Raw genomic sequence first — 26,471 nt, forward strand, 5'->3', positions numbered from 1 at the left:
GGAAAAATAACAATCTTGGAGAACAGAAATCAAGAATCCAGGATGGAAAACTAAATAAACAGATCATTTTAAATTTAATATGGATTCAACTCACCTTGAAGATAGCCAACAGTGCCATACCAGTGATCAGGCAGGCTAGTGTCAAGGCGAACAACACAAACGATGGAACACAGCATGTTTTCTTCCATTTTTGACCTGTGGTGTTGGAGGAAGGTAGACACTAAAATTACAAAATGGGCACAGAACAAAAACATTACACTGGGTTTAGCACAAATTAATACTATGCGTGGAAGGATGTAGGTTTTAGGTGGCTTATCAGCTCAGTGGCAGCACTGTTGTTCGAGTGTCCACCAGTATGTCTTGCTGGACATGTATTTACACGCATAAGTGAATGTACACCTTAGAATTGTAATGAATCATTAATGTTTGTCTTGACCTGTGTGTTAATTTAAGCTCTACCAGTTTAGTCTAGCTTTGCATCTCTTTGAAGAGGAAGAATAATATATATCAGCCAGAGACATTTGACTCAAACTGCACGTATTTGTCTGTCGTTTGTGTTAAGGTATCTAGCGTGGTGACACAACACTGCAAAATGCTTGTGATGGAAACACAAGAGTTGTTGTTAATTTTGCATTTATGCATTAATTAATTTTCTGTAACCGCTAGTCCAATGGAGGGTCGCAGGAGAGCAGGAGCCTATCTCAGCTGTCATTGGGTGAGAGGCAGGGTACACCCTGGAGAGGTCACCAGTCTATCGCAGGGCTGCATTTATGCAAGCCAAAGAAAATAATATCCAGGTTAAGGGTCATTGTTTAGTTTATTATTAAACTTGGACACATTTTACTTTGTTGAATCGTCAAACAACAATGTACATAAGACAGCTGTTACACTGGTACCACCTGGAAGGCTGCTGTTAGACGTTTATAAGTTGTTGGAAGTTATGTAAGCCCCTATTTGTTAACCTAATATTCTTTATAGTCTAATAAAAGTTTTCATTGTGAGTTTGCGCACTGCTTGAATGGTCATTACACGACTGACATAAAACCAAAGACGGTGATGTCACCTTTGATTTCATCATTCTTGAAAACTCTGAACAGCCTGGTGGCCATGAATCCAAACTCCCTCTCACAAGCATCAGACAGCGTGGCAACCATTTCAGCCATGGAGGTCTCCCCTCCGACACTAGACAGGCGATTATAATCCGTGAACAAGAACCTGCAGAATGGGTGAGAAACAAACAATGTTTTCTAATAACAGTGCAACATTTCTTAAACTGTAATATCCTTGCAGTAGACTGTAGAGACTAGAGTGAGTGTTTTTCTGTCAGAGTATCACTGTCACCTGACAGGCAGGGCACGGGTGGTCTGCTCAGGAAGTTCGAGAGGATTGGCAAACATCAGTTTGAGCAGCAGCTCCAGGTAACCGATCTGACGAGCCAGACGGGTGCTGATGACCCACGCCCAGTTCCAGCTTTGTCTCTCACGTCGGCTTCCGAAGTACACCAACACTGGATATGGGAAAAGACAAACGTGGTCAACATTGCTAAAAAATAATATTATTATCTGGTCCTACATTTGAATATTTGACATGACTGTGTATTTAATTTCTGTTTGTAAACAGAAATCATTCAGAATCATTAAGACCTTCAATTAAGGGTTTCATATTAGTTGTATTATGGCACCCTCTAGTGAGCAATGCAGTTAAGGCTTTGGTTTGAGACCTCATGAGTACTGCGGTTTATCTGACCTGTTTCTAACTCTCTGAGGTCTTTATAACTGACAACTTTTGGTTTTACCTTTATATTTAATCTTGAAAACAGTTTAACTTGCCTTGTTTGGCATCATTCTTTTCAGCACAACCTCACGTGTGATTTTTTTTTTTTCATTTTGACATACTGTATTAACACATTGGACCTAAAAACACACTAAAAACATGAAATCCGAGTAGGAAAACGTTCGATTTTTCATTGTGAAAACCACAAACATGTTTAACAAACCATTTTTATAACTTAAATGCAAATGCAAATCTAAACTATTTATATTAAAATGCAGGAAATGCATCAGGCATTTTTTGTACAGCCATTTACAAAACTATCAGGCGTCACAATAAGTGATGTCTAAACATGACAAATTTCTCAAATCTCAAAACTCGCTTCTCTCTTTTGACGTCACTCCGTAGACTGTATGCAACAACACTTCCACAACTTTTCCGTCATCCTTAGCAACCATTGCCATATCATTTTCTGATTGGTCGATATGATGCATTTGAAGCTGGCTAGCGCTCTCTTGCTCGCATTTTCCTTTTCACTGTTTCTTCCCGCACTAAACGCGCACCAAACCTGATGACAATATTCAGGCAAAACCATGGCGAGTTTTACTTGGCCTATCAACACGATTTAAAAAGTGGTGTATAGTTTGAAGTCAGCACTGAAACGGAGACTTCATCGTCTTAAATTGGTCACGTCTGTTGACTCCAAGAAAATTTGAAATATATCAACAGGAACCCATAATACATTTGAAACTACCTCTTATGACAGAATAGCAATATTTTATGAAATTCACATGGAAACTAAATGGGGTGAAAATATTTTTGGATACTTGGATATCCAAAGGGCGGCCCCTGCTAAGATGGCGTTTTACTCTCATCTCACAATAAAACAAGTCAAATGAAAGCAGAATATTCCCACACTCCGTATACAATTTCCTGCTTGTCTGTCTCCTCACCAAAAAAGATGTAGACCAGGGCGAGGAGGCTAAGAGAGACGGCGATTGCCAACTTGGCGTCAGTAGTAAATCCCAGGACAAGGGCCAGTGATCCACAGAGGAGCAGGGTGAGGAAGACCACCAGCCAGGAGAACTCGAACAGTGGCTCTATCTGCTGGCCCGCAAATGTCTTCATCTCATCTGACAGAGAAGAGAAGCAGAGAGAACATGAGTAACCGTAACGAGAAAGTTAAATTCGACATTTCTGTACTTTTCATCTTCATGTAAGAGGCTGTGGGATTACTTACCCTCCAGTTTCTTAAGAAGGAAAGACTTGCCGCTGCCCCACTGAGCGTACAGGCCAACACAGATAGGCGGCTGCATGGTGGGTTCACTGAGGATGTCTGCTAAAGCGCTGCTATATAGGTCATAGCCCAACATGTCTCCATCTGACTCAGAGGGGGACAGGTGCTCTGAGAGAGAAAGATAGCAATATTAAGACAGAAAAGATCAAACAGTGGAGGAGATGTTAAAATATAAATCTACGTGCTTTTTTTATTTTTTTTTACACTTCACGTTCTGAATTAAAAGTAGAAATGGGTCGTACTGGCTCCAAATATCTGCGTCAGGATGCTTTTCTGGTGGGTGCAGTCAATGTTGTACGGCGTCTCTCCAGCTTTGTTGGGGCGGTACAGCAGGCGGCCATCTTTAGGGTTTCTCAGCAGCAGTTCAGCTAACTTTCGGCTTCTCCCGCGGATGGCTATGTGGAGTGGAGTGTCTCCTTTCTGTGACCATAAAAACAGAACTGACTCACTGGTGCACATTGGGAAAGTAAAAACTCAAACAAGAATCGAACCTCCAGGTCAATAAAACCAAATATAGTTATGATAAGTTTTTTTTATTGTGCTTTAAACAGTACCTTGTCCACTGCAGACACCTTGGCCCCTTTATCCAGCAACAGTTCCACTATATCTATGTTTCGCATTTTTGTGGCTTTGATAAGGGGGGTCTCTCCGTCCTAAAGTACAACAAACACAAACGTTCAATTCAGTTTAAGTCATTTTCATCCTTTCATACATATTTCTTTAGCTTCAACAATCAAGAAATTCAAAGGATAATAAAGCCTGCAAGTATTCCTACCTTGGTGCAGCTCTCTGTGTCAGGGTTACACTGCAGGATGTCTCTCACCATGGTGGCGTTCCCTTTCTCCACTGCCCAGTAGAGGGCAGTCTTTCCATCCTGGTGTAGAAAGGACAAGGTAAATATTGACTCGTTTTTATCTTAAAAACAAACTGAAATCTAATAAAGGTATGTGGACTGGTGTGTATAGCCATAAAAGCAGGATATTATTCTGCACTGTGCGTGTGAGTAACAGGCATCAGTACAGGCTGTCAAGGTGTGTTTATATGGCAATAACATCTCTGTGTATTTCTAACCCATGGATGAAAGTTAACTTTGCCAAGGAACAACAGGGGTGAATAAACAGCATTGAGCAACCGTGTGACATTTCACAGAACACGAGAAGGGCTCCTGGCTGCTTGTGAACATCAATAAGGCAGCGGAGACAGTGGGAGAGGAGCTCCTACCTGGCCCCTGACGTCAATATCAGCGTATTTGTTCAGCAGCGCTCGCACTATCTCCACATGACCTCCTCTCACAGCTCCAATCAGCATGGTTTCCCCGCTCTGAAAGAGACGAGGAAAGACAGGAACAAGGGCAAATCAGACAGAGAGGCATTAATTGTATTTGAATCACACTGTATTTCATATCACTTTATAACAAGCTGTTGGTGTCGAAACAGCGGGCTGATAACAATGTGTATGTGCTAGTGTGCCTCACCCTGTCTGGAATATTGACATAGGTGCCGGCGTCAAGCAGGTCCTGCACAATCTCTGTGTGACCTTCCTTGGCAGCGATGGCGAGGGCTGTGTTGCCATCCTTGTCTGTCATGTTAACATTTGGGTTCCTCTTCAGCAGGTCCTTGACGACCTCAGTGTAGCCACCTTTCACCGCCACAATTAGAGCCGTCATCGAGTTCTGTAATAACAGAGAAAGACACACTTTTACACATCTGTTTCCCGTGACTTGACTAGATGCGTGAAGTGTTTGCGTATACATGTTCAAATGACGAATGCTCAATAACCAATGAAGATAATCCTTCAGAAAAACAAGCAGCTCTGGGAGACGCTACAGGCTTGTGACAAGTTAATATTTAAATCTTGTTTAGAGAGTCCAATAATTCATACATTTTACAGACACTAGAGTCTCCTAATCACGTGTAAATTAACTGCTCTGCAACATTAGCCGCCACAGTTTCTTCAGATTATTGATGCTTTGTGTGAAACAAACTAATCATTCAGTTTGTGTCGGCACAGATGCAACATGACTCGAAGGAGCGCAGATGCGTTCCATCCATCACTGGTGTAATCAGTTATTTAAGACTGTGCTTTACTAATGTGTTGATGGCACTTATCAGCGCTCTGTATTACACATAATTCCCGATTTCAAAAGCTTTTCAAAAAACATAAAACAATTGCCTTCGTATTATTATTAAAAGTTGTAGTTGTTGTAAGCATTGTATGGTATCATCTGACATGTTAGGGAACATCTCCACACCATATGAAATAGGAAATACACCCACTTACACCTTACTTCATAACGGATAGCCAATTTTCACCCACACTTGTCACATGCTCAGAGGTACACAAAAGAAATGAAATGCATGAAAACCTTCTGGTGAGGATAACTGCATTTATGATATTACTGTATCACTTCTACACATATTTAATATGACTTTTACTTCAGATAAAATCCTTTCAGTATGATGGATTGCATAAAAGATGGTCATGGGATGCACTGACATACAATGCCAGTATGGGGTCCGATGTTGTGCTCTTGTACTTATAAACTAGCTCAAATACAACTTCCCCTGATACCACTTTAAGGCAGAATAACATAAAATAAAGCATGAAAACATTGGATCTTGGAGATTAAATGCAACTTACCGCTCCTTCCTGGTCTACATCAGCTCCATTGGCCAAAAGGTGCATCACGCTCTCATAGTGGCCCTTCCTGGCGGCCCAGATCAAAGGAGTGGTGCCATACTGCAAAGGAGAAATACATCAGAGATGAGTGACAAGACACAATTCATCAACTCCCCAAGGACGTTTTATAATTATGAAGTAGGGATAATAAATAAAGGAGGAAACTGAATTCTGTGTGATTATAAACAAGTAAGTGACGAACATAGGTCTGTATGTAGTTACCTTGTCTGAGCAGTTGACCTTGGCTCCGTGCTGCAGCAGGAGGTGGACAATCTCTGCATGGCCTCGACCTGCTGCCCAGATAATGGGGTAGACGCTGTACTGTTGGGGCAAAAGACAGCGGTGAAGTCACACTGTTAGTAACTAATGATCAGCGTCCGGCCTGCGGTTATACAAACGCCTTAAGCCAACCCCACATGACTGAAACAGCAAATGATGGGAATTTAACTGTGCAGGTGTAGAGAAGGACTGTGCGTACATTTTTGATACTCTCAAGTTACAACTTACCTGTGACATTCATCTGTACATGGAGTATATAATATTTACTTTAAGTCATAAAATAGACGTATAAAGAATTCAAATTAAACAAGATGTTGTAATGTTTCCTCGGTCTCAGTACCTGTCCAGTGATGTTAGGGTTTGCTCCCTTTTCTAAAAGCAGCTCGGCCACATCCGTACGACCCTTGTACGCTGCCCACATGAGAGAAGTCCAACCTCCCTAAGTAGAAAACACATTGAAAACACAGTTAAATTTGTGGAGTGTTTAACAGTTAACATACAATGTATGTATATTATATTTAGTGCCTATAAATACAGGTATGCTTTTATCATAATAACATGCATGGGTAACAACAGTGGCACAAAATGGTTTAAATCCAGGCAGATTTAGTGGCTGGAAAATGTGCTATTTACGGAAATGGTGACACTCTTTCCAGTGAGTGTGCAGTATCACACAGTGTATCACACAGTGTGATTCATTATAATCCTACTGGGATCTCTCACTGTACAGCTTACTGTAGACACACCCTGGATGGCAGTGAGTCATTTGATGTCTTGACTCTCTGCCACAAAGTCAAAAGTCACAGAGGCTAAGGATTGAAAATATATTCGCTTCTGCCTATGATTCATTACGAATGTAATTATTATTATTTTTCTAAAACTGGAAACATACACTCCTTCTTGAGGTATTCAGTCACATGTAATAAATACATGTATATCTCATCCATTAGTCTCAGAAATTCAAAGAAAAATTGCTATGGTTTGGATATGAACGGCTGCCCGCCTCCGACATGTCCGGATAAAATGACTAAATCATATCAGTGCCCCCGTGCAGAGACAACCAGAGCTCAGTAAATGGGATTACAACCAGAGAGGAGCCATTGCACTGAAAGTAATTTCATTTTACGTCCATTCCCAAGCTAATGGATAATCCTGTTCAAACCAGCACTGGGGCCATCACATCGAATAGAAATGAAGACATTTAAACTTCTGAACTTCATTCATATGACTGACATGATGTCTTATGGGTTTATGTTGTTAAACTCGTGTTTTCTTCTGAAAGATATGCATTTTCAAGTAATTTTGATAATGAGAGTACACAATATTTCTTTTCTATTTATGTGGTAATAGGTAGTATTGACTGAAACAACATTTACTGGCCCTTAAATCAGGGGTGTTGAGCCCAGTGTCCATCCACGTGACCACCGGGTCGAGTCAAGTCAACTTCTAATTCTTTATTTTTGGACTTAAATGATGACAACCATGTAAATGTATGACAAAAAAAATACTATCCCTTATTATTGCAGTGTGTCAGTTAGAGAGCTGTGTGTTAGAAAAAATGTTTTCATTTATAAAACATGAATTTTGCATTAAAAGGCGATTTAAAAATAAGAAACACTTTCGTGTAACTCTATATTCTCACCATGTCCCTGTGTTCAAGGTTAGCATTGTTCTCCAGCAGTTCCCTCACCACCTCAATGTGTCCCTCCTTAGCTGCCGAGATCAAGGCAGTCCAGCAGTCCTGCACGCAGAGGAGACAACCTGTTACCGTGAGAACTCCCATCACACTCCAAATCCAATCGACAGAGCGTCTGTCAGAGCCACACATGGGGCGGCCGGGGACGGTGAAAGCGCCATACCTACCAGCTGGTCATACCAGGTGCTCGTGGGAACACGGTGTCGCATTGAAAGTTGAGGGCGTCAGAGAACGGCGCGTGAGAAGAAACAGTGACAGTACTGTACGTAGTGGTTCCCCTCTCTACATCTGCCAGTAAGCTCAAGTTTAAGTGTGCGATGCGTAATAGCAGGTTACATGTACGTGAGATGTTAATGAGAGGTGTGCGAGCCTGCATGCGTGCGCCTAAGTAGGAGGGTGCATGCATGCATGAGTGTGTGCGTGTAAGAGGGTGATGGCTACTGAAGACACAGGGTGTTGGCTAGTGAGTGGATCCTGTCATTTAGTCAAAAGAGCGAAGGTAAGAGTGCGTAATGATCGGTCATTATGGCTCATAACAGCTGAGGACTAAGCGTGAGTGTGGTGAGTTCAGCAAGATGGAACATGGAAGCCACAAGTTACGTCCTCCATGTCAAGTGGACGATGTGGTTAAAACGACCGCGTTGTTTTCCACCTGTGCCTCCACTTCGGCACATGTGCTGCAGTTTGAGATGTTACGTGTTGTGTGCGCATTTGTACACTCACAATATCGTCCAAGTTAACGTTGGCTCCTCTCCTAATTAGCTCTTGTGCTATCTCCAGATTGCCCTGCTCTGCCGCCACCATCAGGGGAGTCTGTCCATTCTGAAACAAGGAGACAGGGAATACAGCGAAACAGAGATAAGGATTTTCAGCACACCAACACGCCAATTAATCAGGCAATTAATCTCTTTAACGCTCTGAGAACTCACAGACAGGCAGTAACACTATTTGATGATTTAACTCCAATCAACCAATAATGGTTAGATAAAGAAAATGAGTGCAATGTATTCTATATTTCAGCAAATCTCATTGGAATTAAAAATGTCTCTTTCCAGGCTTCAGTTCGTCTGAGGCCCCATTATTTGATATTATTAACTGCAAAAAAACAGCTATGCAATGTAGTTTTTGGCAAATGCTACTCAAATGTATCCAAACTAAATCCTTTGAGCAAATAATACATATAGCTTGGGACTATTTCCAAGGATTTTATGCTCTAAGTGAGTATTTACAGCAGCCAGAGCATGTGTGTGGAAATAGTGCCTATACGGACAAAGATTTAAATAACAGAAAAAGTCACCCACGTCATTGACGTAGCTCATTTACGCTTTTTAATAGTTTTATGGGTCTTAGTTCCTCTATAAAACTCTATAAAAGACACTTAAAAGATTATTTAACGGTTGTTTTGTAATTTGCTTTTCTTCATATGTTGTTGTTCATGTCTCTGTGTTTTATCTTTGACTCACTTATGCTCAAGGAATCAATAATTTAGGGGTATAAACCAATATTTCCCTCATGGAGACACACACATACATACACATCGCACACATCACACACTCACATTTTTTGTTTTTATGTGAAATGTTTGTTTGTTTGTTTTTTTTGTATGATAATTTTGTGTTCTCTTTTAAATATTGTAAAATTTTAACATTACTTAGGTAGAGGCTTCAAATAAGCCCATTAGGCTTTCTGCTTCTTCCTGCACTGTGTGTTACTTTTTTTATTCTTTGTCAATCTTGTATTTTTTTCTTTTAAACTGTGCAAAAATAAAAATCTAAAAAAATATAAAATCTAGTTGGCACAGTATGTCACAAAGAAACAAAAATGACTAATCCGGCTTTGGCTGCGTAGAAAATACTTGTTGGTAGGATCAGGTCACTGTGGTATTTTGTTGATAACATAGCGTATTATCACTGACATAATCCTTTAATATGTGCACGTTGTAAATACAGGTATCACATTTAACATCACATTACCACATGCAACTCAAAACTCGTCCTGTAAATGGTTTATTACTGCACAGTCCTCCCTGAAAGAGGGGGTGCTGTGATACGGCTGACTCACATCGCTCCTGCTGTCCACATCTTTGAACTTGTCCAAATGTGCTTTGATGGCAGCCAGGTTCTCCTCCTCCACGTAGCTGAACAGACTCTGGACGGCCAGAGAGGTCATCTTCAGGGACGTGGTGGTATCCATGGCGGGGCTGCTAACCACCTGTACGCCACTGCAGAGCGAAAAAAAGAAAAGCAGATTAGCTTTCGCAGCGAGCGAAGAACAGCAGTTAATATCTATCTAGCCCGAGCGGCTAAATGTGTGACACTACTCGGAGACGAACAGAGAGGTTCAAGTCATGGTCAGGAGCGGGGTGTGGTGTACGTTTGAAGGGATGCTGTGGAATAAACCAGAGCAGCCTAAATCCAACTCACACGCACTAAACACAGTCAGACAAAAACAGAGGCTAGTTGTTTGTTGAGGAAGTAGCAGCGAAGCCATGAACACCACACAAATAGGGTGTAGTGCTAATGAATAAACAAAGACTTAGCTTTGATTTTACTGTGTTTGTGTGGATTTCCATTTATGCATTGTTCCTATGAGGGAGTTTGTCAGATCCTGAAGCTTCTGTGTGTATTTTCGAGGCAGTTATATGTTTTTTACTAAAAGTATGCTTACAGGACAATAACCCGAGCATGCTCATTACACAGGAGCTAACAAGCTCTGCTCAGTTTAGTTCCTTCTGTCTGCTCATGCTGAAAACATTAAGTACTCAGTATAATGAAGGCAGACCCAAGATAATCTATGTCATCAAATACCAATGAAGACAAACAATAGCCTTTAAACTTTCTTTTGATATAACAACGAATCAGACAATAGGTGCACCGGACTGTGTGTTCCAATTATATCAAGGCCGGCCTCTGCTCCACCCTCTTCCACGGCCTGAAATTGGATAAACTTGTGTACGCAAGCGAGGAGCAGAGTTCAGATTAAAGTACAGTAGACACACAGCAAACTATTTTACTGAAACTGCTTTGCATTGATTTGGAAAAAAAAAGCAGCAAGACACAAAAAGGCAATTGCATGCTTCTGAAAAATCAATGCTCACAACCCCTTTCAAGGAGATTATCTAAAATTAGACGGTACCGTTCTCAGGAATTATCATCAACCCAGGCAAAGACACTCGTTTTTAAACCATTTTTACCTCAGCTAGTGGGTCAAGATTTCTCTTTTTCCATTTACTACTTTCCTCTTTAGAATAATAATTCAAAAAGCCAGCACCTATCTTATATTAAACTTATTATACAAGCGAATATGAGAAAACCCCTCGAATATGGGGTTCTTTTGTTGCATTAGGGATTCACCGATCGATAAAAAGCTCATTAATGATTCATCAAGTTGGGCTCTTCCATCACAGTCAGACTCACTTCCTGCCTCAGTAACTCAGAATTAATGGGCTGCATTCGTTGCCTGCAAGTTGCCTTGGCGATGGGTTTCACATAACAACTTCCAAACACGCTGCTCAATATTTCGCCATAATCCTCGAGCCAAGCTGCTCAGGCCCAGGTCGATAAACGCTTAAATGTCACATGCCTGTCAGCGCTGTCGGTACAAAGGCCCGACAGTTCAGTCGAATTCAGAGGAACATAATCAATGTCTGCACAGTCTTTCTGTATTTATGTTTTTATATAAGTGTGACGCCGTTTCTTTTCCGTCGGGGATGACCTGCTACCTGTTCTCTCTGCTACCAGGCAGTGTCACACATAAGTGAAAAGATAAATCCTTTGTTTCCAGTGACGGCAGTGGGAGCCTGTTGACACACCCTCCTCAGCTTCTTGTCTCTCAGGACAATGGGTGGACGATTACACCTCACAAGAGCCAATCAGTAAAGATTTAGCTCCCTCCCTGTTGAGCTGTGATCAGACTGGAGCTCACACACATCTATTCCACAAAACACACTCCCAGAAACAAACAAAAAAAAAAGCACTACTAAAAACGGCAAAAACAAACGATTAAAGTACCATACCAATAAAAAAAGGTTAAGAGAACAAACTCTTACCTTAATGTAGGATGAAACTACAACACCAATACTGATTCCTTGCCCAGTCAAACAGCACAGAGTATCAACAAGCACTGCCGGGCTGACGCTCAGCATCCCCCCTTTTACTAAAAGCTGAATATTAGATGAGGGGGGCCGGCCTACGCCCATCTCTTCCCGACACAATGGACGCACGCGACCAGATTTTCATTCATTACATGGACTGGCTCGGCACCAAGAGACACAGATAAAAGGGATGATGAGGGCAATTAAGATGTCAGCGCAAATTTGTACGATTTTAATTTTATGAGCAGTGCAATGAAGTAACATTTGGTTGAGATTAATGGAAGCGGATGCTGGCAGATTAGCACAGCTTTTAAATGACCGTAAAAAAACATGAAACTAAGCCAGCGTTGGAATATCCAGCGTTTACAATGACCTTAAATGTCGACAAAAACCTAATAAATATCACAATCTTTCAAATTAAAAATCTTACAACGCATATAAATAACCACACTACTTCAGTGAGACTTATTAATGCTCTAAAGATGGAAAGGCATTAGTAGACGGAGCCAAACAGGAGCTAAAAACCATTAACAGTTCATAATTATCAAGATATTCTGGTTAAACCTTCTCAAATGTGATGATTTTCATCTTTACCTTAATTGTAAATATATCTGTGTATTTTTTTGTTGCTTGGACAAAAGCCATGATTTTAGTTATTTAAATAATCATGACTTGCAGTCTAATTCACACTGGAGCACCAAAACAAACGCATACACAGCATTTGCAAGTTCATTAGGTACACTAATGAAAATAAATGCATTTATAATGTAAGAGTCCTGCACTAAATCTTCAGCTTCATGGGGGATACGTGGTATTCAGCATTCAAATTAAACAACTAAGAGAGCTATTGACTCAACTGCGTGTTTATTTTGGAGGCTGTGGTTTCTAGTATACTGTTAAACTGTATTGTGGTGCACACTGACACGTGTTTGTATTAGTCTGGCAACCCCATTTTCGTAAAAGGGCTAGGCCATATAACAAAGACGCATCAGCAGCACCACAAACTACACCCTCCAACATGATCATACAGCTGAATTACCGCAGTTTCAACATAAACTGAACATTATAAAAGTAATGAAGGGGGATTTAGTGCAGGACTGTTATATTATAATGCATTTGTTTTTCCTACTGTACCTAATGAACACAGTCAGAATCACTCATATCTACTTTTACGGTTCGGTATTTATGTAAAAATACTAGACACCATCATAGAAATTCAAATAAACCCCTTGTCAGCTGCAGTGTTATCTGAACACAGTCAAATGGAGGTAGTGAACTGACCAGGCAACATTGGATATGATCTCTAAATTTAACCAGTCAGCTCTTCATGGCTTGTCATGTGGGTCTAAAAACTGCTTAGGATTCAGTTCCCTGATACATACCAGAATCCGTTTTAAAAAACACAGGTTTAATGGGGTTGACTGGAAAACACCAAATAATAAAAATCAGGAACTGCCATATTTCCGTCAGTGCTTTAGTCTGGGAAGTGAGTCAAACTTCTGCTTGGAAAGAAAGTCACAAAAACAGGATACAGTGTCAATATAATGTCAACCAACACACTGCGAAAATATATACCGTTTCCTGTCCGCATTAGTAACTTTAAAAAAAAGACTGTCTTCGGGTTGTCAGTCAAAGGTAAACATCTGTATGACACGAACAAATATCGCGTCGTGAGAAATTAAAACAAGCATATTGTTCTGGTGTGCGGTAAACGGAAGCGTTTGACTGGGGGAGTTAAAAACACAGTGACTTCCCGTGTTTCGGTGCTACCACTGTGAAGCGACTGCAAAACACAAGCTAGCCGAACTCCCAACGGCTAAACATGCTAGCTAATGCTAACTCTCCCAACAGGTCAATTGTATCACCTGTAAAAGCTAAAAAAAAGTTAACTTCACATCTTGGAATCGACTCACCAAAGCTGGGCTGATCTGTACTCGTCTGTATTTTGATTCCGGTCCGAAGAACTCAGTCATAAATGCCTTTTTTTTTAAGTCATAGTGTGTTTGTTTAGACGTTAACCTGCTGCCTCCAGCCAGCTACAGTAAAGGCAGTGAAGCTCCGCCTCCTACTATCCCTCTTACAGCGGCGTAACATGTGGCGAGTAGCGGTCAGATAACCAGCCCTCCCCCGCTTTGATAAAAAAACAAGGGGGCTTCAAGTGACACAGGATTACTTTGAACACCTGCAGTAAAAAGATAAAATAAAAAAATAAAATAAATACTTACAGTATATCTATTTGTATCTCAGGAATTTCACATATTTCTCGTTTAACTTCATTTAATAACATGAATTTGGTACAACGACTATAAACATGGTTTCTACTCTTGATATATTCTTCATTTTATATCATTTAAAAAAAAAAAAAATTATATTTTCATCTAACCTGCATTTTTTATACATTGTCTTTTCTTCCCACTGCATCTACATTTTACCTTTAGATCAATTAAGTCTTTTTAAAAAAAATTTCTTAGTGTGTGTGTGTTTTAAGTCCACTGAATTAATTAAACACCTATTTTTAATACTTATAATGGTCATATGTGATATGCAACTAGTCGGTAGTAAATAAAGTAGCTCAAATGACCACCAGGTTTAATAGTGCTGCTTACCAGTGGTTTAAAGTAACTAAATAATGATTTTTAACTAGCTTTCTGTACTTAAGCACAAAGTGCTTTCAGAGGGAAATATTGCTGACAGAATACAGAATATAATGAGTAAAATCAGCTCTAAATCAGCCAGACACAATAATTAAATGCTGCTCGCATGTTAATGCAACAATAATAATAATCCAATAATCCATATAACACATAACAAAATAATGACAGAGCCTATTTTCGTGTATTTTATTTTGTTGGCATTACCCACGCATCTTTACTTACTAAGTAAAGGATCTGAATACGTCTTCCACCACAGCTGCTTTCACATATTGCATAAGTGTTAATCATCTAATAACAGAAAATACAACATCGACATGACATGAATATTTTTTATTTGGCTTATGCAAAAAAATAAAAATAAAAAATTTAATTGTTCCTGTAATTGACAGTTTTGCCTTTGACCAGCTTTGGCGATTAGAGCCTGACCAATACTGGATTTTGGGTGGCGATACAATCATTATAAGTTACAAATATTGATATACTGGCAGATATTCTTCTGTCAAACTATAGCTGGCTAGCTACGTTGCTAAAAAAGCATAACTGATGTGAAAAGCCTCAGTGACGTGATAGCTGATAAGGACAGAACTACGTTGCAGATACTGTATACTGAAAAGGGAAAATCATTTGTTTCACAAAAAAATAATAGCAACTTACACTGTTGTTAACTAGTTGCTAAGATTATTGTTTAACGTGTTTGCAGATACTGATAAATGAGCCAATATTGGCCGATAATATCAGCTGACCAGTATAGAGGTCACAATATAGAGGTTTTGTTCTACCAAAGTGTCCCATGAACATGCCTGGACCCTGAAAGTGAAGCAGCTAAATGGAGTTTAACCATCATAACCGTATTATCCACACTGGTAATAATCCTGCTGTGACTAATGTCCTCCACTGAATCTTCTATTGAACTGCTGTTATTGTAAGCACAATTCCTTTTAAAGCATTTTTTACCAACATAATCAGCAGTAGCTTTGTACTGTAACTGTAATAATGCAGTGCCTTGTTGCATTGTAACTCTAAGGGACACGGTGTGTTTATCGTTTTTACCTCGTGGTTCCACATCTAACACAAAGTTTTAGAAGAAAACATTTACCTTGAAACATGATTTTAGCGTTTAAAAATAAGTTCTCTTTATTTTGCCACATAAATCAGAATTTTAATGTACTGTTATACAAATCTTTCAATAAATTTTCCTTCTGACACAAAAATAACCATTATGTTACACAGGCACGCGCACACACAAACACACACAGGCAGGCATACCCACAAAAACAAAATGCGCCGCTCATGATTTGGCACTTTGGACATACGGAGCCGGTTTGCATTGATCTGCTGGTTCGGGTGGCCATGCAGTGCAATAATCGCTATGTTTGCAGGACGACATCCCTTTCCCTTGGGCGGACCCGCGCTCGCCTGCACACGGCCCAGGCTACAGATATAGTTCACATCAACACATGAATACTGGTACACATACAGTTATGGCAAAGAAATGCAAGTGTTAGAAGGTCTTAAAACACAACAGAGTGCCTCAAAGCTCACCTCTGCTGCTTTGTTATTATTTTATACAACACAAATGCACCAATTCAACTAAAATTACTGAGAGATTCGCATGAAGGGCGTCATGATATCGTGAGCTTAAGATCCCCGGAATATGTCTGATGTGTCATTAGTGAGGCGTGTTTTAGGCTATCTGAAACACATTTTCTCTACCAAAAAACATATCCCGGCGGTGGCTGTTTGAACTTTGTAAAGAGCAAACTGGATGATTTGAAAGGCTTAAGGCAAGCCATGGATGAAACAAAACACCATGAGGAACCAGTGTCTTTTACACCTACAGTAAATGCACCCTGAAACATCCCCTAATCTAACATTAAGTGCACACAATATGGAATAAGACCATTTACCACAACCGCTGGCCTATGTCTTTGACTTTTGTACAATATCACTATTAATTAAATAACTGTGTTGGATTTCCTCACAGACAAATGCAAATTGTGCACTTACGCAATCTGTAGCCTGTATACGTGCTCTTACGCACTGTGCGTCAATTTGTCTTACATTCAGCTGGTTTTTAATAGTTGTGGCTACAAAATCTTATGACAATTAAAATCACATGCCGATGTAGAGATCGAATTGTACTTCTGTTGCGTTAGTAGGATTTAAGACAACTACTTCAACTTCACAAGTATTAAAAACAAAACAAACAAAAAAATAAAAAATTTAAATAATCCACTGTCTTTCCCGAACTATTATTAAGGACTTTTATTAATTATTAAATCATTTTGGAAACTCATATTACAGATGCAATATGTTTGAACACAGAAGAAACCTTTCATGTGTGAGCAGATTAAAAAAACAAGAAGAAGAGAAGCCTGAACTCAAATGTCAAAAATCCTTAAAGAAAAACTAAATCACAGGAGGGTACACAAACTCCCTTTGTAACGCACGTTTGTCTGATGAGTCGTGTTTTTTCGAGAAAACAAGCAGCAGATATGGAGAAATATAAAAAGGAACAGAAATCCATTTAGTAACTTGTGAGTGCCTCTTTTAGTCTGTTCCAATGCTGGAGACGGACGAGATCTGTATTCCAAATCACCCCAGAAAAAATAAAGCATCAACAATGGATTTCCAATAGTGTTGTCACAAACATCTAAATACAAAACTCGTACAACGTGAACTCTTCTCGAAGAAAAGACTTTTAAAAAAGACATAGAAATCAAAACAATATTTTTTTTGAGGATCCTAAGGCCTGTTTGAAATTGGCAGCTGATGATAGAGTTATGTTTCTTTTACATGTACACGTTTTCTGTCGCCACCTAACAGAGGCTTGTATCCAGACAATGACAAAAACCCTCCACATACCGCACTTCCACTCATGTTGTTTCACCTGCAGAGTACATAGAGGGTTTAAGGCAGCTTGGAAGTCTTCTTTTTCACTAAAGTAATTGTAATCGCTATCGCTCGTTAGTCTAAACCGTGGCCATTTCTTCATCTTGGTCTCTTATCCGTGTCAGAAGTGTGATTGCTGTTTTCCTCGCTGCTGGAAGCTTTTGACAGGACGTTGACTTGTGTTTTCCGTCTCGTAGGATTCTCAGAGATATTTGGTTCTTTGTCAGGTAAACAGACTCGACACACTCCAGCTCCCAGTGTTTTCTAGTTTGTGTCAGTGTTTCTGCTGCTGATGGGACCGTGCGTCGTCGCCACGGACCTCACGAGGTCTTGTCTTTCTGGTTGCAGTTGTTGTCTGTGCTGTTGTGATCTGGCTGCTTGTCCTGTGCGCCATCCTGCTGTTCTTTGGCCTGCCGGCGTCTCGATTTGACAGGTAGGGCCAGCACCACCAGTAAACACAGAATGTGTAAGCAGAAGTACCAAGACCTGCGGAGACATCCAAAACAAAGAATTACCTGAAGAGTTTATTTTAAGAAAATAAAAAAAGCAAGAAGTGGTTGAGCTGTAGTTTACTGTATGTCTATTTATGCCTGTCCAGACTCATATGATGAGTGACTGTGAATCACTGCCTTTACAGAACATTAGATGTCACAGTGAAGCTGATCTTTTTTCATATAAAATGTCTTCATTACCAACAACTGGTTCTGTTGGTAGGTGAACCTTGACCTTTGACTCTTGAACGTGCCTAACTTGAAGACATTCCTTCGCGGTGTTGTAAAGATATCAAGTTTATAAAAATGGGCGGTACAGGTAGATAATCCTTGGTTGTATTAATGGATTTAGTATTTAGTATTTAGTATTCGTGGTACATCAACTTCACAAACGTGACCTTATTATTCCTCTCGAGTCACCATTATGTTGACATTTTTTGGCCTTTAATTAAATGTCTCCAAAACCACAGAATGAAATGCTATGAACTTTGATAAAGACATTCACGTTCCCCTCAGGATGAACTGTAATAACTCAAGTGATCCCTTAAGGCTGGGCTCAGACTACAGGAGTTTCAAAGACCTACCCCGATTTTGAAATCAGGCTTCATCACACATTTAAGGAGAAACTTCACAGATATTCATTCATTCATTCAGTTTCTGTAACCGCTTGTCCTCTAGAGGGTCGCGGTGGGGCTGGAGCCTATCCCAGCTGTCATTGGGCGAGAGGCGGGGTACACCCTGGACAGGTCGCCAGTCTATCGCAGGGCTAACACAGAGAGACGGGCAACCATTCACACTCACACCTACGGCCAATTTAGAATCACCAATTAACCTAAAATGCATGTCTTTGGACGGTGGGAGGAAGACGGAGTACCCGGAGAGAACCCACGCAGACACAGGGAGAACATGCAAACTCCACACAGATATTCCTCTCTCTAATCTAACACCTGAACACGGTTCCTTGATCGTGCTAGACTGTTAAGAATTGAATGCACCACACCGCTTGATCTCACCGTGACGCAGATGCAAACCAAAATGAGACAGTGGTGCAACAAATAGCTCTAAGTCTACTGATCCACATGCCAGTCTGATAGGTGACCTGCAACCGCCTATCAAACCAAAAGAAGAACGAGAACTTGTACCTTTGTAATACTTTGCAGTGAGAGAAAAAACAAAAACAAAGCAGAAGGCTAAACAAGTGCGGACGTGAAAGCAACTGGAGAGATTCAGTCTGTCTATTCATCAACAACAGTATGCTAGCTAACAGTAGTCTCAAGGGCTCAAATGTTTTCCATCACTTGGCAACACCGCCAGCTGCTCCTTGTCCTCATAGACCTCACATAATCAACCAGATTTTGTTTGGAGGCATGAAGTGGGAGAATCCCCTGTAGTCTGAGCCCAGCACAAATTTTCACCTAGCACCACTGGTCAAAATTTAAATGATTACAACACTTAATAGCTTAAGATGATTGTGTCTTTATTTCCTGGCAGCTGCCGAGCAGCGTTACGGCCGCCCATTTTATTTTTCCCTCATCAGTCCACTTCACCCTTCTTTCATTAAGCTGTCTTGTTAAGAGCCTTACAGGAGAGCACCATACTAATAAAACAGTATTAATTTCACCACTGCAGACATTGATGTTATGTCTTAATATTCCAATAGCGTTACACGACAGCAACAGTGTACAGTCACACTTGTGGTTCTATTACTCTCTCTCGTACTTCGGCGTCAGTGCAGCACAACACGCGTTTTTAATTAATCACACATACCTGTAGAATTTGAGCGAGGATCCTACAGCGAGTAGGACAAACGGCGCCACCGTGTAACTGATGGCAACCTGAGTACTTGCCCACGTGATGACATCATAGATGCGCTTGTACGAGTCTGAGACCAGGAAGTACGGTCTGATGTTGTGCCTTACCTGGAAGAGAACAAAAGAGTTAGCTGAACTTCTCCGCGTCAGGCTGTAAACTTTAAATTACACTCGGCCGTGCAGTAAACTACACGTGAACCGAGCTAACTCAACTCGTTCCATAAATCTCTGCATGGCAGCAGACATTACCGTCTAGTTCTGCTTGTTATGCTCTCTTCTCATCTTATAAGAAATCTGTCTCTGAACATGTCTGCGTGGCAGCGGTCAGTCGATTTATGGCAGAACTGGGTCAGCGGCCTCCTTCTGATTGAGAAGACAAAAGTCCCTGCAGGAACTCACCTGCACAACGTATTCACTGCCCGGGCAACCACTCCCGAGTACATTAACCAGAGTTATAGAGCATTTCTACTGCACTACTATCACTCCACCGTGTCTACATAAATATCCTCTTGTCTCCTTCTTTCGCACAACTCAAGAGAAGAACCCTGGCTTAGCAGAGATTAGTGGTAATGGCCTCACACTTAAAATGAGTGGTGTACTACTTCATCATTACCCGCTAACAAAACCATAAAGTGATTACGTGTGTGTTTGTTGGTCTGTCAAGTAGATGTGGTAGATCTTAAGAGCTCTTATGCTCTAGTAGGGTAAATCAAATCAATGTCCGCGGCAGAACGTCTATATAATGTGCACACTAGGTTACAAGAGACTGAGATTTGGCTAGAAAAAAAGGCTCCAGATATAAGGGTCGATATGCCTGGGAACAACGTCTGCACTCACTGCACGTGCAGCCATGGTCATGGCGATGCCGGTGAGGAAGGTCAGGTAGTAGCCGGGGTACACCCCGTGCCACATGGCTGACAGCAGGAAGGTGGCAGCCGTGGGGTTAATGGGACAGCGCTCGTAGCACACCCTGAGGAGAAAACCGACATCCAGTATTGAGTCAAAACAATGTTTAGTTTCAGCTATAATTTGGAAAAATACACACAACAAACTTGCATCACAGTTAATTGAAATGGCAGGCCTGAGACATGCAAAGATATGATATAATAAACCTGAATGCTTTTACCGTTTGAGCCAAAGGGCTGTCTGTATATTCCAGTTATCCAGGAACATCTTGAAACTGGTGGCAAACTGAAATCAAACACAGAACAATATCCTTATAGGCTTTTTAGCTGAAAAGGGTCTTTGTGAGTTTTACAAGAGGTCTAAATAAAAAAGCCCAAACCTCAATGTCCAGAATTCTGAGATTTGATATCAGGTCCCACCGTGGGGTGCCATCTTTGTTGTAGCCATTGAAACCGAACCCGGCAGCGTTGTTGATAGCATCAGCTGCGGGAGAAAGGTTCAAATGTTTCCGAGTACAATAGCACACAATAAAGAATCACAACAGCTCCTCGCTCTCAGAGAGACATCAGAGAAGCGGTGACAGAAACAGATGGAGAGGCAGCGTCACGTGCACTCGTCAGGAGGTTAGAACAGTTTCCGGTTCGGCACTAGATGGCACTGTTACATCACGAAAAGGCTGTTAAATAAGGGGACTGTTTTTGGCTGCATCTCAACACAGTGTAAGGACTACTTCACAAACGATCACAGTCTCTGAACTCAGAATAGTTCATTGAGTTCATACCTCTATAAACCCATGCAGTTAAAATATAAATTCACATCTTCGGCGCCGCTTTATCTCAGCAGCCTACTGTGCATTCAGTATCTTTTGATACCTGCCCGATTCACATTAGATCTAACATGTCACTGCTCATCTTTAGCTTCAGCGCATGTCACAATCAAAGTCAGGTCCAAGAACCACTTTCAAACACGTTCATGTGTGGAGAAAACACAGACTTCACCGACAGAGTCGCACCACACTCACCAAGCGTCCAGATAAAATAGTACTTTGGCCTCAGAGCCAGCATGGCCAGGTAAAGGTAGACGACCTGGAGATAGAAGGGCGTGGAGCTGACGAAGTCGTCGTTTATGGCGTAATCCACTGGGAGCAGCTTATACAGCGACAGATAGATGCCCAGCGAGATGGCACACGTGCACAGCTTGGAGATGACGTCATTCTAGGGAGAGGCGAGGGGAGAGAGTGTAACACGCGCAGGCACAGACAAAAAGAAAGCAATCTAATAATAATTTAAAAAAAAAAACGCTCATTAAACATCACAAGACATGATGCCGTCCCCTCAAAAAGCTCAGCTAAGTTCATCTGAGGTCAGCTCGAGTCCTTGGGCATTCTTTCATGTTTCATAATTAGGAATAGTCTGTGTTCCTTCCTCTTAGGAGATAAACACACACTTACATTTTGGAGGGTAATTAAATTATCAGTGCACCGTGAAGCAAGAATACATTAATAACCTTGAGATTCAGACATGAGCGTCATTAAATCCGCAAATGTCTACATCTATCACAGTCTCTGAACAAAGAACTTAATAGTTTAAGGTCCAACTTTTTATCAGAACCAGTCAGGCTGTATTCAAGTGCTTTCTGCAACTCTGAATGTTTTTCGCCGATCACTGCTTAAAATGTAAGTCTGCCGTTTCACAGTGTTTGCAGTCTTCTCGTGGTTTCTTATTTAACTGATCATTAATTACTTAACTATCAAAAACAAACGGAGCTGAATTAACTGGACCGCGTTCACGCAGCTACACAGAATCTCCAGAGAGGTGCGCCGTACCTTGGGCGAGGGTTCGGTCTGCTTGTACTTTCCGTTCTCCTTGCCGTTGGCGTTCTCGTGGTGGCGCGGCCGGTAGCCCGTCCCTTCGATGAAGGCCATGTAGTCGTTGTAGGAGCAGGTGGGCCCCGCCAGGATGCCCATGAAGTTACAGTTGTAGCTGAGGTACTCCAGCAAGCTTGGCATACGACTTGAGGGCGAGATTGAGAGAACGCAAAACGTGACTGTGATGCACTGATTACACACGCCAGACATCAAACACCAGTGAATAAATCAAGGGCATCGTGCCTTCGAGCTGTCCAGCACAAGATCTGTCCACTGAGAAACCAGTGTGTTCTGTCCTATTGAGCAGTCCAGAAAAGGACTTGACTGGTGCTTTGTGGGCTCCTACTCCTCTCTTCTGAATTCCCTCTGTTGGGTGAGGCAGAAATCTAACGGCCTGAACGGGGGCTCTTGTTTCGACTGCTAATTCCTCACCTCCCCAGTAGCCATTTCGAGAGTCAGCGGCTGACTCACTGTAGCCCAGCAAATGTTTCTGAAACAGTTTTCTACTTGGGGCCTTAAAGATACTCCGACAAGGTCAGCCTATTACATATTTTGGTATGAGTTTGCGAAACTGTAGTTATCTTAGGTTTTCTATAGCTGCAGGTGTCTATTTTTGAGAGTATCTAGGTCCATTTCACAAACAACTATGTTTAACATGTCCTTTTAGTTCTTCATGAAGCCCCTAAGGTCTGGCTTTGGTAAACGCTAAGCAAATAATCTTAATAAAATCGTTTTTATTCGTGAGTCAGTCTTTCTCTCTGCTTGGATCCTCTCCATATCAACTCCCTGATCAATCAAAATACCTCCACAAGTCCAACTTTTACATTTTTTCTCAGTTTCAGCATTACCATCTGTAAATATTGTCCATATGCTGTACCATACTTATTTACCATAATATTTATGCCACGTGCACTTACTGCCTATTGCACTTCTGGTTAGATGCTAAACTGCATTTCGTTGCTCTGTACATGTACATGTGTAATGACAATAAAGTTGAATTTAATCTAATCTAAAACCATCTCCAACAGGAATGGCTGGAAAATCTACACTTTTAAAGAAGGACAGATTGGAGGGGGAACGGGCATTCCCACGTTATGAGTCACCTGAGAGAAGTCAATGCGCAGTTTCCTAGATACAGAGCGCCTAACAACTGCTTGACAGCACCAGAGAGACTGAAAGGGGCTGCAGGGTGGCGTTTTCTTATGCAGACAGCAATAAAGCCTTCGCTGAAATGAAGAACGCCATTCCTTTCGGAGTTCAGAATTCAACCTGATTGAGTTAAACCGTCATCTGAAGCATTAAAAACATACCTGAGTCACATACCTGATAGCTAGGTATTTCTGATTGGCAGTCAGCCCTTCTCGCTTGGCCAAGCCTACAAACAGATACAGAGAGAAGCTTTAATGGTAAGATTAGATATGGGTAAGGGCATAATGGTATATAACACACACACTTATAGCAAGGTTCGCAGGTACTGGAAGTAAACCAAGCCAGCGCCAGAGTTAACTGTCAAAAGAAAAACCTGTGAATGGCTCTGTTGTGCACACAATGCCAACTTCCTTCAGACGAGCGAGCGGAGCACAGCGAACGAGAACGAAGAGTGGAAAGAGAGCGACAGGGCAAGGACGCCGCTGTGTGCATAACCTCGCAAGAACCCATCATCCAGCGCAGGTTGGTTGTTATGAAAACCTGCGCCTAAGCAGCTCATTAGGGCTACAAGAGCAAACATCTCGGCGGCGGCGGCGGCGCGGGGCCACGCTTCGTTCCGTTTGATTCTGCCGCTCCTCCGGCCACAACTGGACCTCTGATCCCAAGCCAAACAAAAGGTGAAGGTGAAGTCAGAGGCTGTTTCTGATAAATCTATTCTTCCGCTGGTTAGTTCATCTTCTCAAGCATTTACGTGATTATTAGGGGCTAATATTTTCAGACTGAGCGGATTATCAAAGGTCAGTCAGATTAAAAAATCCTTCAAGGAATTAGCCGGATGGAGCAAGTCTGTTTTGATGTGACGTGATTAAATGGGGCATTTGTTTTGTTCTGACTGGGCCGATACCCTGATTATAAGTGGATTACCAGCATTTATAGTCATTGAGCCCATCGTGGTGGAAGCGAATGTTGATAAACTTTGTTAAAAAAGTTCAGCAAAAAATTTATTTCCACCGCATGCTTAAGCTTTTTAGAGCGGCCCTAAGGATTATGCTGATGTTTCATCCATCTTCCTGTGTGGCTTGGTTTGCTGCTCTGACATTTACTTCAAGTCTCAGCTGTGCCGTGTAACGATCGGGGGTCAGTGACCACCCTTCCCTTCGGTCCATATTCAACAATACTGTTCATGAACTGCAAGGAAAATTACTCTGAACCCATCAGAATTTAAACTACTTCCACCACTCCAGGTTTTAGACACAGCCGCTAAAAAAACTCTTTTCTTCCTTTTGGCTCCAAAACTGCTGAATATGAAAGACTATATGAGCGTTATCATCGTGTTTGTCTTGTTGCGTTGCGGCACGTGTAAGCTCAAAACTAACAGACGTCAGCGGGACGACTAAAGTCTCTGAGAACCTGGGTCTCTGGGCTACAATTTCCCCAGTCTCTTCAAATCCGCGTATAGGAATAAACACTAGGCAGGTATCGGGCTGTGACAGTTCCCTGAGGATGAGGATTACAGTCTAAGATTCTCATTAGACACACAGTAGCGAGGAGAAGCGTCGACCTGAACGGAACTTAAAACACTCCAGCGCACAGCACACACGCACCAATATTCGGATTGTCATTAGGCGGCTGATTTGGGTTCAGTCTAGAGTATCCCGAGGAGACTTAAGGCTCCAGGCGGGAACTAAAGAACGGAGTAACTCACATCACCCTCCCAGTCTCTGATCAATTCTCTGATGTCAATTTTCCATCTTTATTCACTTCTCGTTTGCACACTCTGTGTTTCAGTTATGTGTTTAACTGTTTTATTTAATCAAAAGCTGAGAGAGAGAGAGAGAGAGGCACATCCAGGTCAGCCCATGGAAGACAAAGTTGAGCTGATGCACACCCGCTAAAGCGGCTCTGCCTTAAAAGTCGGAGGGTCGATTGGCACGGGACTGACCCAAGTTATTACATAGAGAAAGGGAGGAAGTAATAGAGTTCACGCTTGGTCCTTACTCTTTTACGTAACTATGTTTATGGTCTCTTTCTGACTACTGGCTCAGGAACGGCACCATGTGATCAGTTTTTAAACTCCTAAGGGAACGGAACTGACATTTTCACTTCTGTCACGTCTGTCACTTCCACACACACACACACACACACACAAACACTTGTCTTACCGTCATGTATTTCAAATGCCAAGCTGGTAATCTTCTGCGTTATAACCATCATGGGCCTAAGAAAGGCCAAGCAGAAAAAAATAAATTTGAATGACATTCTCCGATGAATATTTTCATCACAAATGAAACCTTTACTTAAATAGTTCAGCTTCAGTTTTAGTTATGGCATTCAACTAATGAGCTCAGATGATTTCAAAATTACAGTCGATAAGGTTTTGATCTTGTACAGTGAAAAATACACAAATAATGCTTTAGTTTTGTGACTCGAGATTAAACAATAAATAAATCAAGTTTGTGCATGCATTGAAATGATATGTGTTTGTAAAAAAAAACGGTTGATGCAGGGTATGTACTTTAAATGCGGCGTACAACTGCATATTGTATTTAAATCTTCACAAAAGCACTTACTATTCAACACAAGGGTTGATTTACAATGATACACTTTGTAATTGTTTGTGAGCATCTCTTCAAAAGCTCAAATTTCATACTAACCCTGTTTAATGCCGCTCAGCTACTCACTTCATCCTGACGTAATAAGATCATTCTCCATCAAAGCAGGGTATGAATAACACTGCACGGTGGCCCTCATGTGATTCACACTGCATTTAGATACGTGCACACCTTTCTATTGATGCTCGCATCAGCAAGTGCAAATTCTTGATTTATTTTCTGCATGCAAACTGCTACAGGAAGCATCAATTTAAGCTAGGAATAAGCTCAAGAGT

The 26,471-nt window shown here is 41.3% G+C and overlaps 2 protein-coding genes across 3 annotated transcripts in view; both read right to left on the bottom strand.

Moving 5' to 3' along the window:
- kidins220a (kinase D-interacting substrate 220a) overlaps positions 1 to 13,855 on the bottom strand; it is a 43,146-nt gene extending 29,291 nt beyond the window's left edge. For both annotated transcript variants that reach the window (XM_084569370.1, XM_084569369.1), the window contains exons 1-17: positions 13,728 to 13,855; positions 9,783 to 9,942; positions 8,445 to 8,543; positions 7,668 to 7,766; positions 6,366 to 6,464; positions 5,969 to 6,067; positions 5,708 to 5,806; positions 4,542 to 4,739; positions 4,289 to 4,387; positions 3,843 to 3,941; positions 3,622 to 3,720; positions 3,310 to 3,487; positions 3,011 to 3,175; positions 2,724 to 2,903; positions 1,342 to 1,507; positions 1,064 to 1,215; positions 95 to 195 (exon numbers count right to left, since the gene is read on the bottom strand). In XM_084569370.1, coding sequence (XP_084425496.1) covers positions 95 to 195; positions 1,064 to 1,215; positions 1,342 to 1,507; positions 2,724 to 2,903; positions 3,011 to 3,175; positions 3,310 to 3,487; positions 3,622 to 3,720; positions 3,843 to 3,941; positions 4,289 to 4,387; positions 4,542 to 4,739; positions 5,708 to 5,806; positions 5,969 to 6,067; positions 6,366 to 6,464; positions 7,668 to 7,766; positions 8,445 to 8,543; positions 9,783 to 9,914 — 2,064 coding nt within the window. In that variant the 5' untranslated portion in view covers positions 9,915 to 9,942; positions 13,728 to 13,855. The remainder of the gene's footprint in view (positions 1 to 94; positions 196 to 1,063; positions 1,216 to 1,341; positions 1,508 to 2,723; positions 2,904 to 3,010; positions 3,176 to 3,309; positions 3,488 to 3,621; positions 3,721 to 3,842; positions 3,942 to 4,288; positions 4,388 to 4,541; positions 4,740 to 5,707; positions 5,807 to 5,968; positions 6,068 to 6,365; positions 6,465 to 7,667; positions 7,767 to 8,444; positions 8,544 to 9,782; positions 9,943 to 13,727) is intronic.
- Positions 13,856 to 14,699: 844 nt separating this feature from the next.
- mboat2a (membrane bound O-acyltransferase domain containing 2a) overlaps positions 14,700 to 26,471 on the bottom strand; it is a 43,185-nt gene continuing 31,413 nt past the window's right edge. The window contains exons 5-13 of the mRNA XM_084568996.1: positions 25,747 to 25,802; positions 23,759 to 23,810; positions 22,394 to 22,580; positions 21,590 to 21,782; positions 20,948 to 21,051; positions 20,789 to 20,853; positions 20,500 to 20,632; positions 19,619 to 19,770; positions 14,700 to 17,846 (exon numbers count right to left, since the gene is read on the bottom strand). Of these exons, the coding sequence (XP_084425122.1) occupies positions 17,681 to 17,846; positions 19,619 to 19,770; positions 20,500 to 20,632; positions 20,789 to 20,853; positions 20,948 to 21,051; positions 21,590 to 21,782; positions 22,394 to 22,580; positions 23,759 to 23,810; positions 25,747 to 25,802 (1,108 nt within the window). The 3' untranslated portion in view covers positions 14,700 to 17,680. The remainder of the gene's footprint in view (positions 17,847 to 19,618; positions 19,771 to 20,499; positions 20,633 to 20,788; positions 20,854 to 20,947; positions 21,052 to 21,589; positions 21,783 to 22,393; positions 22,581 to 23,758; positions 23,811 to 25,746; positions 25,803 to 26,471) is intronic.

Source organism: Chelon labrosus (genome assembly GCF_963514085.1).
Source record: "Chelon labrosus genome assembly, chromosome: 20".
NCBI lineage: Eukaryota > Metazoa > Chordata > Actinopteri > Mugiliformes > Mugilidae > Chelon > Chelon labrosus.